This window comes from Pelophylax lessonae, assembly GCF_965119305.1.
Source record: "Pelophylax lessonae genome assembly, chromosome: 7".
Lineage (NCBI taxonomy): Eukaryota > Metazoa > Chordata > Amphibia > Anura > Ranidae > Pelophylax > Pelophylax lessonae.
In genome coordinates this window covers 103915061-103930816 of record NC_138774.1, presented here as the reverse complement: position 1 = coordinate 103930816, position 15756 = coordinate 103915061, and the positions used below count along the sequence as shown (strand labels likewise).

The 15756-nt window shown below is 47.5% G+C and overlaps 1 protein-coding gene across 2 annotated transcripts in view; it reads right to left on the bottom strand.

Moving 5' to 3' along the window:
- Nucleotides 1–2207: 2207 nt before the first annotated feature.
- LOC309560739 (uncharacterized protein) overlaps nucleotides 2208–15756 on the bottom strand; it is a 68324-nt gene continuing 54775 nt past the window's right edge. For both annotated transcript variants that reach the window (XM_082264376.1, XM_082264377.1), the window contains exon 8: nucleotides 2208–4744. In XM_082264376.1, coding sequence (XP_082120502.1) covers nucleotides 3876–4744 — 869 coding nt within the window. In that variant the 3' untranslated portion in view covers nucleotides 2208–3875. The remainder of the gene's footprint in view (nucleotides 4745–15756) is intronic.

Below are 15756 nucleotides of genomic sequence, written 5' to 3'. Positions count from 1 at the left end.
GTTTGAAACGCCGGGAAACACACGTTCGAACGCAAATAATTGCGTTCTAAAAACAGTCCCTGAACGCAACTGCCTGCAAATGACTGTAAACGACCTGGTGTACATGGACAGATAAGATAAAATGTAGATGGGTTCAGGGGCTTCTGAAAAAAACGCCCAACTGCTCCTAAACGGCCATTTCCAGCGTCCCGTGTACATGGAGCCTAAATGTCCAAAAATTATTATATTTAATAAAGTGGCAAAATTCTTCCTGTAAATATACACAATACCGGTGACCCCGTGGTGGGTGATAAGGTGAGGTGCTCTGTGAACCCTATGATAGGTAGCCCACTCACCAGAAGTACCCACCCCACACAGGGGTATAGAGCGGGTATATAAATGGGATGGTGGTCCCTTAGATGGATCCTTGTTCCCTCTGTATGTCTTAGGATAGACGTGCCGGAGAGTCCCTGTAAGGTACAAGGGTATATCGGGATTCCTAAGAGAGGGTGGCCAGGGTCTGGTGGGGTCCTGCCTATATGGAGCGGTGGCTCCAATGCTCCAGAGTAAGGTCAACCAATCTCAGCGGGACAGATCATATACACATGGGCCGTAGAGAATAAAGAAAAGGCATATAGTGTGATACCGTATGGCAAGTGTTTTATTCAGGAATTAGCAGGTAAAAGGTACTCACATTTAAGCAGATACAAACAAGCAGTGAACGATTGGTCTGGAACGCACTGCGTTCCACGCCAGTGCCAGAACCGGAAGTGAGGCGACGGCGCTATGCGCGTTTTGTAAGCATACGTCTTCAGCAGCTGCCCGATATACCTTGGTACCTTACAGGGACTCTCCAGCACGTCTATCCTAAGACATACAGAGGGAACAAGGATCCACCTGAGGGACCACCATCCCATTTATATACCCGCTCTATACCCCTGTGTGGGGTGGGTACTTCTGGTGAGTGGGCTACCTATCATAGGGGTCACAGAGCACCTCACCTTATGACCCACCACGGGGTCACCGGTATTGTGTATATTTACACGAAGAATTTTGCCACTTTATTGAATATATACATTTTTGGACATTTATAGCCACCAAGCCATCCTTTTATCATTTAATATTTATAGTCACTTAGTCACCTCTAGATCATCATCCCGTTACTTTATTCACCATTGATATTTATATCCACTGAAGTCACCATTGTTGATTATTACAACATCACTTATCCTTGTTCACAACATATTTTTCGATTTGATTTTTTATTAGCACTTGGTCACCTTATTTGCACATGTTACAGGCACTCATGCATCTGCCACTATATTGAGTATCTGATATAACAGCATCTTCAGTTTCTTGTATATTTATTAACACTTGGTCACTTTATTATTTATTATGCACTTGCTACTATATTGATTATTTGATACTATATTGATTAATTTTATACATATTTTTATAAATTTTGCAAACTGTACATTGGTTATATTTCATACATATCCTTGTTTACATCATTATTTTTATATACACTTTTTCATATTTTACATGTGCACATGCCACGTACAGGCACTTATATACAGGCTATTATATTAATTATTTGATACAATATTTATTGATCTATCTTTTGTATACTGTACATTAGTTTTGTTTCACATCTTACTCCTATTTTTTTTATTATACATATCATCATATATATTGTATACATTTTTACCCTTATTTATATCATCGCCACTAGGCAGCGCCAAGTCCCTCACCTTCTTTCTATCTTTATATAGACTTTGACTATATTTCAGGGAGGCAGCAGCCTACCTATTAGTATTTAATATCATTTTTTATTCAAGTATTTCAACATAAGCGCAGAGTGTACTATTTTTATTAAAGCACATCTTGTTTGTTTCATTTCAAATCCATTGTGGTGGTGTATAGAGCCAAAAATAAGAATTGTGTAGATGTCCCAATATTTATGGACCTGACTGTAGGGGAGATTTCCCCTATATTTCTATCTAGGTGACCACTTGCCACCAAGACAAGAAATAAAATATCCTCAATGGAGACATAGAGAGCAGTAAGAACTTGGTAGAGGTTTCAATCCTTCTTCACTCAAAAACAAAAATTCCTTGGCTGGAGTTAAACCTTAATGGTCACAAAAGCATATAGAAATATATATAAAGACTTTCCTTCAGTAAATTTTATATAGAATATAGCAGCCACATAAATCCACAATACACAATTTTTTTTAGAAAGTAGACAGGCCATAGACAATAAAGGCAACAATACATAGAATGAGGTGCCAGAGGTACCATTTATGCAAGTTTCCTGGTACTGTGTATTTTATTATCATTTTTCTTCTGTCCGGCTTATGCAGCAGAAGATATTAACATTCACTATAACCTACAGACAGACTGTATGTACACTTGAAGCAGCTTCTGTATCTTTCTGATATTCTAATCTATACTTTCCAGCATGTGACACAGAGACATCTTGACTTGGGTTTCCTAAAAAAAAAACATTTATAAACACAAACTCCTTAGAGACATGTTGACACCAAACTTGGTGAATTTGTCTGTGGCTACTTTCACCCATCATAATGAAGACCATAATTCTGAAGGCTGAAACAAAAGCTATCAATTCACAAAAGCCTCTGTGACATTTCTAAGGGTACTGATACACCAGGTGAATTATAGATGCAATAAAAATAATGATGGGGCCTTTATAGAACAGCTGGAGAGTGTAGGAAATTGGAACATTTGTAAAAATATGACACCAAATCAAAAGATAATGGATTTGTAAATTGTAAAAGTCATATCTAACTTCCCAATATTGTCCACTGATAAATAAGCTGTTGTTGTGACCCACAGACTATGGAGAGCTTGTATAATATCCATTTACAAGGTGCAGAAGAGTTTAGCAAAAATTATATTTCAAATGTCAGATTACTCTCAACAAAAAATGGGAACTCCCATGTACAGGTTCTTTGAGTGATGTCAATAGTTTGTTTTAAAGACATCATCACCCTAGGTTTTCTGATCAGAGTGATTCAGGAATGCTCATTGGGTTATTATGGCAGGCTTCCTTTTGCTTAATTGTGATTTTAGCTGGGGGTACAGTATATCCAACATGCTCTTGGTCTGTGTTGGGTCTTTTTACAACTGGATGTATCCGTAACTGCTCCAGAGGAAGTTCCAGGGGAGTCCTTTTCTTCAGAAGACATTCAGACCATCTCAGCTGGCTCTTATGATGGACTTCAAAGCAATTGAGAATATGGACATTTTTATTATTCCACAGTAAAGTTTTGAAAGCTGTTTATTTGCTGTTTGCCTTTCAACATATATCTCAGAAACTTGCTTAGCCAATATGCCCAAAGAAAAAAAAAAACAGCTGTTGCCTATATTGGTTGAGCATTTACTTTTGTCAATGGTAATACATATGCCCTGGCTCCTAGAAACTTCCTGCTGTTTTCTAGTTTGGATAGACCAGCATAAAAAAATGTACATTTATTTGTCCAAAAGTAATAGACCCTAAGTCAGTTAAAATAAAAACAATTTTCTCACCAAAAATAAAAGGCAGGGAAAGATAGAGTTCTGCACAGCTGAAAACCACCATGTACTTCTCCCGCAGTGGCTGATGGGGAAAATAATGTAAAAGAATTTAGTGCTCAGTTGTGCTGAGTTATCAGTAAATCTGTGATGTAGTAATGGGCATTTCTGACCTTGAAAGTTCTCATTTTCTACCTGATGTTAACACATCCAAGGTTTAAGGTCCAGTTGTCAGACATAAGGCTCAAGGCTATCAGAGGGCTTTCTTTTTTTTGTAATGTGTAAGGCCATCCAAAAACAAAGTTAGCCTCTACAATGGCAGCCTCCGCTTTGTAAGTAACTAATCGCACTATATTAGCAGCATTATTTGCACTTTCCTCTCTGGTGTGTCCTCTGATGTGTAGTATAACTGTACTTCGAGTTGAAGTGCTTGCCACATTCTCTGCAGACATAAGGCTTGTTTTCTGTGTGAGTGTTCTGGTGCTTGCGTAGGTTCGACTTGTCTGTGAAGCATTTCCCACATTGCGGGCACATGTGGGGTCGCTCACCTGAGTGGATCCTCTGATGAATAATCAGATACGATTTGTAGGCAAAGTTCTTCCCACACAGGCTGCAGGTATGAGGTTTTTCTCCTGTATGAGTCCTTTGATGCATGGTAATCTGGGACTTGTATGTAAAGTGTTTTCCACACTGGTCACACCGATGTGGTTTTCCACTCAGATGAGTTCTCTTGTGGATAGTCAGATGTGATTTGGTGGCATAGCGCTTATCACACTCATCACAGCCATATGGTTTTTCCCCTGTATGAGTTCTCTGGTGTCGGATGAGATTGGATTTGTAATCAAAGTATTTTCCACACTCATCACAGTGATGGGGTTTTTCCTCAATGTGCAGGGTTTGCTTACTGGTTTGAGAATACGATCTGCTAACTCTTTCAGAATTCTTTCCAACCTTTCTGGTTTCCGACTGCTTATCTCTCTTTGGTTCTTCATGATTTATATTGGTAAAGCTCTCATTCAGAAGCAGTGATCCTTGTTCACATTCTTCAGACACAGAAGTAAATGTGAGATTGCCTATCTCATAAGAAGGTGACTTTTCAGGTGAATTTTCTTCTTGAAGCCCATGGAAAAAGCTAAGGTCATCCTCTGCCAAAACATCCGGGGAGCAGTTCACACTGTATGACTCTTCAGGAATAGTCCTGTCTATGAAACTATCAGTGAATGTAGGGTGCACTGGAAATAAAAGAGATTGTATGAATACCAGGAGAACTGAATGGGTTACAACTTAAGGGACACGTATTAAAAATGAAGATATGTTAAATGTAATATTTTTACAGTAAATAGTTGTAGCTTGAAAACACTAAAAAAGAAATTACATTATAATACAGAAAAATAATTTCCCCATTCCTATACAGCTCAAGCTGATGTACTGGCTGCACCAAAAAGCAATACCATAAGGCTCTAGTCACACCAGATAGCCAAAGCTTTTTTTGCTATACTTCTCCTATGGATACAGGAGTGCAGTCAGTTCTGCACTCCTGTGACCCTTTTAAACTCACAGCAGACAGATCAAGTCCGGGCTCTGAAAAGATCCCGACCATATGGTCAGGATCCACCCAAAAGTCTGGACTGGCAGCTGGCTCAGCCTCTCTGCAAGCTGCTGAGTACCTGAACCAGCTGCTCCTGCTCCCTGCACAACCCAGAGCTCCAGTGAACGCTGGAGGGGCAGAGCAGAGAGCAGCTGATTGACAGTCACCAGCTCTCTGCAGGCTGAAGACCAAAAGCTGAGTGATTAGCTGTGTTTGTTCGCTTGTCTTAGTTCTCGGTCTTAGAGTTGGAGGGGACGACTGCAACTGGGATTGGTGCTGCAGCCTTCTAGGTAAGTATGATTATTTATTTTTTTCTAATCCCATACTTTTAAAATGAATATACCTTTTAATCTGACAACACTGAAGAAATTAAACTTTGTAAAGTAGTGAGTGTAGAGCTTCTATAACAGAGTAGATTTGCTGTCCTCTCAAAATAACTCAACACACAGCCATTAATGTCTAAACCGCTGGCAACAAAAGTGAATACACCCCTAAGTTAAAATGTCCAAATTGGGCACAAAGTGTCAATATTTGGTGTGGCCACCCTTATTTTCTAGCACTGCCTTAACCCTCTTGGGCATGGAGTTCACCAGAGCTTCACAGGTTGCCACTGGAGTCATCTTCCACTTCTCCATGATGACATCAAGGAGCTGGAAGATGTTAGAGACCTTGAGCTCCTCCATCTTCCGTTTTGAGGATGCCCCACAGATGCTCAATCACCTTTACCCTCAGCTTCTTTAGCAAGGCAGTGGTCGTTTAGGAGGCGTGTTTGGGGACGTTATGTTGGATTACTGCCCTGCGGCCCAGTCCCCGAAGGGAGAGGATCATGCTCTGCTTCAGTCCATGACACTCCCACAACCATGCATGACTGTAGGCAAAACACACTTGTCTTTGTAGTCGTCACCTAGTTGACGTCACACACGCTTGACACCATCTGAACCAAATAAGTTTATCTTGGTTTATTCAGACCACAGGACATGGTTCCAGTAATCCATGTCCTTAGTCTGCTTGTCTTTAGCAAACTGTTTGTGGGCTTTCTTCTGCATCATCTTTAGAAGAGGCTTCCTTCTGGGACGACAGCCATACAGACCAATTTGATGCAGTGTGCGGCATATAGTCTAAGCACTGATAGGCTGACCCCCCCATACGTCTGACCCCCCATACATCTATTTCACAAAGACAACCTCTGGATAGGACGCTGAGCAAGTGCATTCAACTTCTTCGGTTGACCACGGCGAGGCCTATTCTGAGTGGAACCTGTCCTGTTGGCCCAATTTGGACATTTTGACTTAGGGGTGTACTCACTTTTGTTGCCAGTGGTTTAGACATTAATGGCTGTGTGTTAAGTTATTTTGAGGGGACAGCAAATTTACACGGTTATACAAGCTGTTCACTCACTACTTTACATTGTAGCAAAGTGTAATTTCTTCAGTGTTGTCACATGAAAAGATATGATAGAATATTTACATAAATGTGAGTGGAACCTGTCATGTTAAACCACTGTATGGTCTTGGCCACCGTGCTGCAGCTCACTTTCAGGGTCTTGGCAATCTTTTCCTATAGCCTAGGCCATCTTTTTGTACAGCAACAATTCTTTTTTTCAGATCCTCAGAGAGTTCTTTGCCATGATGTGCCATGTTGAACTTCCAGTGACCAGTATGAGAGAGTGAGAGCGAGAACATCAAATTTAACACACCTTCTCCCCATTCACAACTGCGACCTTGTAACCCTGACGAGTCACATGACACCGGGGAGGGAAAATGGCTAATTGGGCCGAGATTGGACATTTTGACTTAGGGGTGTACTCACTTTTGGTGCCAGTGGTTTAGACATTAATGGCTGGGTGTTGAGTTATTTTGTGGGGACAGCAAATGTACACTGTTATACAAGCTGTACACCACTACTTTACATTGTAGCAATGTGTCATTTCTTCAGAGTTGTCACATGAAAAGATATAATAAAATATTTACATAAATGTGAGGGGTGTACTCACTTTTGTGAGGTACTGTATATGGCACTTTATATACATTCAATAGCAATGCACTTAAAACACATGTAAATTGCATCTAAACTGCACCACACTTCTGTAAACTGGCTCTAACAGAATAGTGCTTATATTACTTAATAAGTAAAAGAGAGCTGTTTCCAAACACACATCAATAATAATATGGGTCGACCGATTATCAGAGCAGCCAATTTTTAGAGCTGATATTTAACATTTTTCTAATAATTAGTATCTGCCAGAAACTTACCAATATTACCAATATTAGTCAGACCTCCACCTGTCCCTGCGCAGCACTTGCTGCAGTCTTTGTCAATCTGCCCCTCTGCATACCATTTAAAGCGGGGGTCCCCAACCCAGTACCTTTGCAGCTGGGCCGAAAAAGGCTGCTCTGTCAGCGGTGCTGTAGGCAGCAGAGAGATGACATCATCTCTCACTGCCCACCTCCTTTCATCGCTGTTCCGCCCCTACAGCAGGGCCGCGAAGGCTGTTCTTGACAGAGCTGCAGCCGTGGGCGAGCAGAGAGATAGTTACATCATCTCTTGCCCCCCACCTGCATGTGGAAGTTTACCCGCTCCGGCGAGGCTGCCAGAAGTAGTGTAAGTAGTGACAAGCTGCATATGGGTGGCAGGTGACAGTGGAAAGTGGCAAGCTGCATATGGGTGGCAGGTGACAGTGACGAGCTGCATATGGGGGGCAGGTGACAGTAGCAAGTGACATACTGCATCTGGGTGGCAGGTGACAGTGGAAAGTGGCACCCTGTATCTGGTGGCAAGTGACATACTGCATCTGGGTGGCAGGTGACAACGGCAAGTGACATACTGCATCTGGATGGCAGGTGACGGTGGCAAGTCACACACTGCATCTGGTGGCAGGTGACAGTGGCAAGTGACATACTGCATCTGGGTGGCAGGTGACAGTGGCAAGTGACACGCTGCATCTGGTGGCAAGTGACATACTGCATCTTGATGGCAGGTGACGGTGGCAAGTGACACGCTGCATCTGGTGGCAGGTGACGGTGGCAAGTGACATTCTGCATCTGGGTGGAAGGTGAGGGTGGCAAGTGACACGCTGCATCTGGTGGCAAGTGACATACTGCATCTGGGGGGCAGGTGACGGTGACATATGACATGCTGCATCTCGGTGGCAAATGACGATGGCAAGTGACACGCTGCATCTGGTGACAAGTGACAGTGACATACAGCATCTGGTTTATAGGTATTTATGCCAATTTATTTTTCCCAGTTGTTTACTTTTAATGTTCAAAATTTGAATAAACATGTTTAGTTTATACCAGATTTGTGTAGAAATTGTGTTGATTTTTCAAATATTTAAGCACCTGTTATCGGCTATTGGTCTGAAAGGCGGCTAATAATCGCGATTGGTCCTAAAAAAAAAAACTATATCAGTCTATCCCTACATAATATATGTACAGTATATACAGTATATGTTTTTTATTATCAGTGGACAATATGTGAAAAAAGATATGCCTTTGGGAGTAATGCTTGTAACTGTCAATCTTGCAATGCCTCATGGGACATGTAGTTCTGCAACAGCTGGAGGACCACAGGTTGAGCACCCATGCACTACTAAGGGGTCTATTTATAAATTTTTTCACACAAGATTTATATGACTTTTACCCAGGATTCATCCATTTTTCAAATGAAACCAACTAGAAAATGTGTGAATTCTGGATGAAAGTTATGTGAATGTTGTGTGAAACCTTTAAAAGTAGATGCTCAAGATTTTGCTTGATAACAATTTAAGCCCAAGTCTGGGCAAATTTTTTCCCATGAAGTGGGCTGTGCCCATACTGCATGGGTTAACTGTAGGGATCGACCAATATCATTTTTTCAGGACTGATACAGATTTTCCGGCCACTCTTCAGGCCAATATAAGGTTCTGATATTCTGTATATTTAAAGTTTTTATTTTTACACTGTCCTTTAAATTTTTTTATTTTTTTTTTATTGCTTTCACAAGGAATGTAAACATCCATTGTGACAGTAACAGGCAGTGATAGGTACTCTTTATGGAGGGATCTGGGGTCTATTAAACCCCTCCTCTGCACTTAAAAGCATTCAAAACGCCAGGCTGTTTTGAATACTGTCTTTTTTTTTTTTAAATATGGCCCTTTAAGGCTCCAGTAACCGGAAGTGATTTCATGGCATCGCTTACAGGTTACTACATCAGAGACCCAATCCGAGCCAATCATGGATTTGTTTGGGTCTTCGGCCAGCCGGCCGACGTGCCGGCTGGTTTCTCGGGTCTCCCAGTGGGACAGAAGACCCGGGTGGAGTGGCGGAAGGCGGCGGGAGGGGGGGGGATGTCCTCTCCCGCTGCTGTAATAACAGCTGAGTGGCTGTTTAGCCGCAACAGTTGTTATTACAAAAAATAACAGGGACTGCAGGGACCCGTCTTGGGCTGGGAGGATCCGAGGATTAGGCGAGTATCTCGGCTTTCCAATCCACTAGACAGAAATGAGTAGGGATGAGCTTCGAGTTTGATTCGAACGCAAGTAACGCTGAACACACAAACAAATGGGGCGCTCGGCGGGAAGTTCGCCCGCCGATGAGCGCCCCATAATGCAATGCGCTGGTGCAGTGAATAAATTACTGATGATCTGATGATTGGCCAAAGCATGCACATGACCTGTATGCTTTGGTCAATCACAGCACAGTGTCCTGTCAGAACCATGATTGGCCAAAGGCCCCGCCCCATGCTATATAAAGCTGCTGCTTGCACAGCAGCCGTGTAGAGTGTGTTAGGGTGAGATAGGAGTGAGATTAGGCAGGTAGTTAGTGGATTGTGCATTTTATCAAGTAATAAATCAGCCAGTGTAGTATATATATTTTTTAGCTATTGCAGGATATCTCAGATAGTTGAGTATTTATATATATATTTATCAGTTATTGCAGGATATATTTCAAGCAGTGCAGTGTAGTGTAGGGCTGATTCTTATGCTACACAGTGTAATGCAGTCAGTTTAGTGCGGTGCTGTGATTGAAGTGGGGCCACTGAAGTGTATTGTATACAACACATCTGTGACACCCCACTGATCCCCTTTTTTATTTCATTGATATATATATATACACTGTATATAGTCTTTTTTTTTTTTTTGCTTTTCAACTTTTTTTTTTTGCAGCATCAGGTTCTGTTGCTGCATAATTAGTCCTCCCCCTTCTTTGTCACAGGTGTTAGTGCGTCCTTCTGCATAAGCAGGGATTTTTTTTTTTTTTTTTTGCGCAGCAGCACTAATTGTTTGTTTGGCTTTATTCATTTTTTCTTTATTAATAAAAAAATATAATAAAACGGTTTAAAGTGCACCAAGCACAAAAATATTGCACCCAAGCACCACATTCCCTTTCCACACTTTATACTAAAAAGTTATAAAAATCCCCCCCCCCCAAAAAAAAAAAATAAAACACAATAGTAAAACAGTTTATAGTGGGGGGCGTGTCCTGGACATGGCGGAGTGAGGTCGCACTTCTTCGGAGCTCCCGCCGTCTCTCCCTGTCCACCACGTTTAGACTGCCAACCATCACAACGGAATGAGCACCGGCCGTAGGAGAGGACCCAGGAAACCTCTCCGCACCTCGCCCGGCTCAGAACTGCACAGGTACTTCCCGGGGACCCGATCCTCGACAGCCCGCGCGGGACAGGCCCGCACACGTGTGGATCCCCCGGGCCCCATGGCATCGGCTCCGACTTCCCCGGCTACACCCCGGCCGCTGGATTTGGGGTCCCCGCGCCTGCCACCCGCTGCTCCCCCCATGACTGTTACACTGCCGCTGGGGGATGCTGGTGACTTACGGGCATTGATCCAGGCCTTACCTACGAAAAGAGACTTTGAGGCCTTGGCCCTGAGGCTTGAAGAGGCCCACGCCAGAGATATCCAGGCGGTTCGCTCGGACGTTCAGGATCTTACAGACCGGGTGATCGAGGGGGAGTCTTCGGTCCAGTCGTTGGAGGCACGGGTGGCCCTGCTGGAGAACGCGCGGGAGGCGCAGGAGCAACGTGTCACCGACTTGCAGCTTCGTTTGGAGGAGATGGAGGACCGTAGCCGAAGAAACAACCTGCGGCTGCGTGGGTTGCCTGAGGCCACAGAGCGGGATTCGCTGCAGCCAACGGTCCACGCCATCTGTCACCGTCTGGTGCCGGACATCCCTCCTGCATCGCTGGAGTTTGACCGGGTGCACCGTGCCTTGGGGCCCCGGTCCTCCGATGCTGATCGGCCGCGCGATGTCATTTTCCGGCTGCACCGCTACACGCACAAGGATGCCATCATCAGACAAGCCTGGGAGGCGGGTGAGGTCGACTTCGATGGAGCCAAGATTAAGATCCTGCCGGACCTGTCACGGGCCACCCTACAGCGCAGGGCCCTGCTGAAGCCCCTCCTGGATCGTATTCGGCAGCAGGGCTGCACGTATCGTTGGGGCTTCCCCTTCGCCCTGACGGTTCGGAAGGGCCAAGCTTCAATGACACTGCGCCACCCGGAGGAGCTGCAAGCGCTCTTTACATTCCTGGGGGTCCCCCCATTTGAGGTCCCCAACTGGCTACAGCACCTCCCGGCTCCAGGACGCAGGGCGCCTTACACACCCGGGCGGGAGAGAGGCCTTCCAGCACGTACACCGCGGGGTCGCCGCAGATTGCTTCCGGAGCCGGCGACGGCGGTGAGGGAGGACTGACGTTTCCTGATCCCGGACTGCTGAGCCTTCCCCTGAGGTGAGACTTTCCCCTTTTTTGCAGGAGCCGCTGAGCTGGATCCCCCCGCTTCCCCCTACCCAAATGCTTCGCCGCCTTGTGTACGGCGGCTGGTCCTTGATGACTTTCCGACTGCCCCCGCTTCCTCACCGGCCCCCTACATGCTGTGACCATGTCCCCATCTGGTGACTGTCTTTCATGCGGCTACACTGTCACGGACTGCCCCGCTGTCTGCCCCCCCCCGGCCTTTTTGGATGCGATGGTCTCCACACTTGTCATTACCCCTGCTGGAACGGACCGCTACCGAGGGGGCTGGGATCCTCAGGCTGCTGTCTCTGAACTGTGTGCTGCCCCGGTGGCACCTGGCCCCCCCTCGCCGGCCCTATCCCTAGTGACTTTGTGCTGTCCCGATGTCTGATGGCTCCCCCTCGCCAACCTTGTCCCCAGTGTCTCTGCCATACGTGCTCTGAAGTGCAGGGGGCACGTGACTCTTGACTGCCCCACTGGGTCCTTGACTTATTGCAGTACGTGGTTGCGGGATGGGGGGGAGAGGGTGATGAACCTGGTCAAGATTTAGCGTGTTCTATGGCAGCAACGGGTTACTTTTGGTCTGGATGGGGGGGGGTGGGGGTTGGTGGGGGGATGGTCCTGCCCTCCTGGATCTAGTTCCCTATGGTGGACGGCGGCTTGTGCGGGGGGGGGGGGGGGCAGGGGGGATCACCGAGGGGTGCCCTCTATGGGCGGGGGGTGGGGCTCTGACTGGGGGGGTGGGATTGTGGGGGTTCTGTCTGGCTGACTCATGTATCTCAGGGTTTTCGTCTGATCTATACCTCGGGGGGGGGGGGGCATACAATCGGCAGTCCTGCACCTCCAGGCCCACTGTGCTGCAGACACCGGCCCACCCTTGGGTGCACGGCTCTTATACGGGTATGGCCGGCGGGGGCCTTCCCCCCCGGATCCGGGGGCTTGGAGAGTGTAGTTCCATGCGATTGGTCCCCGGGCTCATTCGTTAGCCGCCGTCCTTGCCCTTTCCTGGTTATGCAGGGCGGATGAGTTGTGCTCATTGCAATACTGTTAAGTTTGGGATGTTTTTTTTTGTTTTTTGTTTTTTACTGTTCCTTTGATTTTGCACTTTACTGATTGGCAGTCTTTTTCTTTTCTATGTTGGGGCACCGGGTAGGGGGGGGGGGGTTTCGCCCTCCTCCCCCGTCCGTCCCCTCTCCTGGTACGCACCAACGGATGGGGGGAGTTTTGGCTTATGGGCTTGACTCTTCCGCTTCCGTTTTTAGTTTCCAGGTCTTCGTCCCCAGTAGGCCTACGTCCTTAGGTGTGACTCCGCCCTCTTGGAGGAGGGGTCCCGGGACGTCTTGAAGTTTTTTTTTTTTTTTCCCCTACCACTTCTGAGTGCCCTCCCTTGTTGTCGTTGTCTGTCCCTTTTTTTTTTTTTTCTTCCCCTTGTTCCCTCTACCTTCACCTACCGATTCTTGCCCCACTACCTCTCCTACTGATTTCCTTCCCTCCTTCCCCTGGTACCCCCCCACCTATCCCAAGTCTTGGCTCGGATCTCCTACCCTATATCTCTTATAACCTGGTCCTCCCCCTTCTTTCCTCCTGAGTCTCTTCTCTTCTTGCTGGGCCTCATGGATCCCGTGCGGGTGACCACGCTCAATGCCAGAGGGCTTAATGTGCCCGAGAAGCGGCGTGTCCTACTGGGTGAGCTGAAGAGACTACGCGCAGATGTCGCCTTCATACAGGAGACGCATTTTAGAGAGGGAGCATTCCCCCTCCTGCAGAACAGGTTTTACCCATGCGTATACCATGCCCCCAACGCCGAGGCCAAATCTCGGGGGGTCTCCATTATGATCTCTAACCGGCTCCCTTGGACCTTGCAGGCCCGCGAGGTGGACCCACGGGGCAGGTTCCTGTTCCTGAAGGGACTCCTGGGCGAGGTCAGGGTCACGCTCGCCACGATTTACGCCCCTAATGTACATCAGGAGGTTTTCCTACGCAAGTCGCTGAGGTCCTTGTTGGACTTTGCGGAGGGCAAACTCATCCTGGGCGGTGATTGCAATATCCCGCTGGATCCTCGATTGGACACCTCAACGGGCCTCTCGTCGGTCCCTCGGGGTACGCGCAGACAGATCCTTACTCTGCTGCGCGACCTTCAACTGGTAGATGTGTGGCGGATTTTCCACGCTGGAGAGCGGGATTACTCGTATTTTTCCACGCCGCACCAAGTCTACTCGCGCATTGACCTGTTCCTCCTTCCGCACAGGCTACTCCAGTCGGTCGTGGGGGTGGAATTGGGCACTATTACCTGGTCGGACCATGCCCCGGTGACCTTGACGGTCAACCTCAGTGGCACGAACAGGGTTTCGGATTGGCACTGGAGGCTGAACGAGAGCCTTCTGCAAGTGCCGGAGGTGCTCGCTGACGTCACTCAGCATCTGCAACTGTATTTCCAGACGAACGTGGAGCCGGACGGCGACCCCAGTGTGCTCTGGGAGGCGCATAAGGCGGTGATCCGGGGGGTCCTCATCCGACATGGGGCGCGCCTCAAGAGGGAGAGGGAAGCCGCACTGACCGACTTGTTGGCGAAGGTGGCAGGTCTGGAGGACCGTCACAAGAGGGGTCTTGATCCTGGGGTGGGAGCGGAGCTGACGCGCCTCAGGGATCAGATTGCAGACCTTCTGCGCTATCGGGCCAAGGCGGAGATCCAACGAGGTGGGAAGATTAGCTATGAGTCTGGGGACAAGTGCGGCAAGGTGCTGGCTCGGTCCCTCAGAGAGCAGCAGGCAGCTTCGTACGTTCCCCATCTGATCGATGCTAATGGCTCGAAGGTACACTTGCCTAAAGACATAGCCCAGTGCTTCGGGACCTTTTACGCTGATCTGTACGGTTTACCTCAGCAGCCGTCCCGCCTGCTCTCACTCTCATCCTATCTAGACGAGATCTCCCTGCCGCAACTCACCTCGTCTGACAGAGAGGCTCTGGAATCCCCCTTTACACAAGAAGAGCTGGTGGCGGTCATATCCTCGGCAAAAAAGGGCAAGGCACCTGGCCCGGATGGCTTTACAGTCGCCTATTACCAGACACTTCATACCGTTTTGGCGCCCCACCTGTTACGGCTTTTTAATGCGGTGGGCCGCACCTGCGAGTTCCGTGAGGAAACACTGAGTGCTCATATTTCGGTCATCCCCAAAGAAGGGAAGGACCCCTCGGCGTGCGGCAGTTACCGCCCGATCTCGCTACTCAATGCGGACTTGAAGTTTTTTACGAAACTTCTTGCCCTCCGCCTCCAGTCCTTTTTGCCGAGCCTGATCCACTGGGACCAGGTGGGCTTTGTTCCCACACGGGAGGCGAGGGACAACACGACCAAGGTCATTGACCTGATCCATCGAGCTCGTGTTGGCCACATGCCTTCTATCTTCCTGAGCACCGACGCCGAGAAGGCGTTCGATAGGGTTAGTTGGCCCTACATGTTCGAGGTCCTGCGCCGCTTTGGCCTTGGTCAACGGATGATGGCCTGGATTCAGGGGGTCTATACCAGTCCGGGGGCAAGGGTGAAGGCGAACGGGGTCCTGTCGGACCCGATCCGCATCTTCAATGGAACCCGTCAGGGTTGCCCCCTCTCGCCCTTGCTATTTGCCCTCTCCCTTGAACCCTTCCTGGCTAGGGTTCGCGCAAACCCGAACATCTCCGGGATACGGGTGGGAACCTCCACTTGCAAGGTGTCCGCCTACGCGGATGACCTCCTCTTTTCACTCGCCCAACCCTTAATCTCGTTGCCCTGTCTCCTGAAGGAATTTGAGACGTACGGGGCCCTGTCCAACTTGAAAATTAATTTTTCCAAGTCGGAGATCATGGGGGTGGCACTACCACCGGACCTGCGAGATTTGTTGGCCAGCGACTTTCCATTCCGCTGGGCCACGGAGGGACTCCGATACTTGG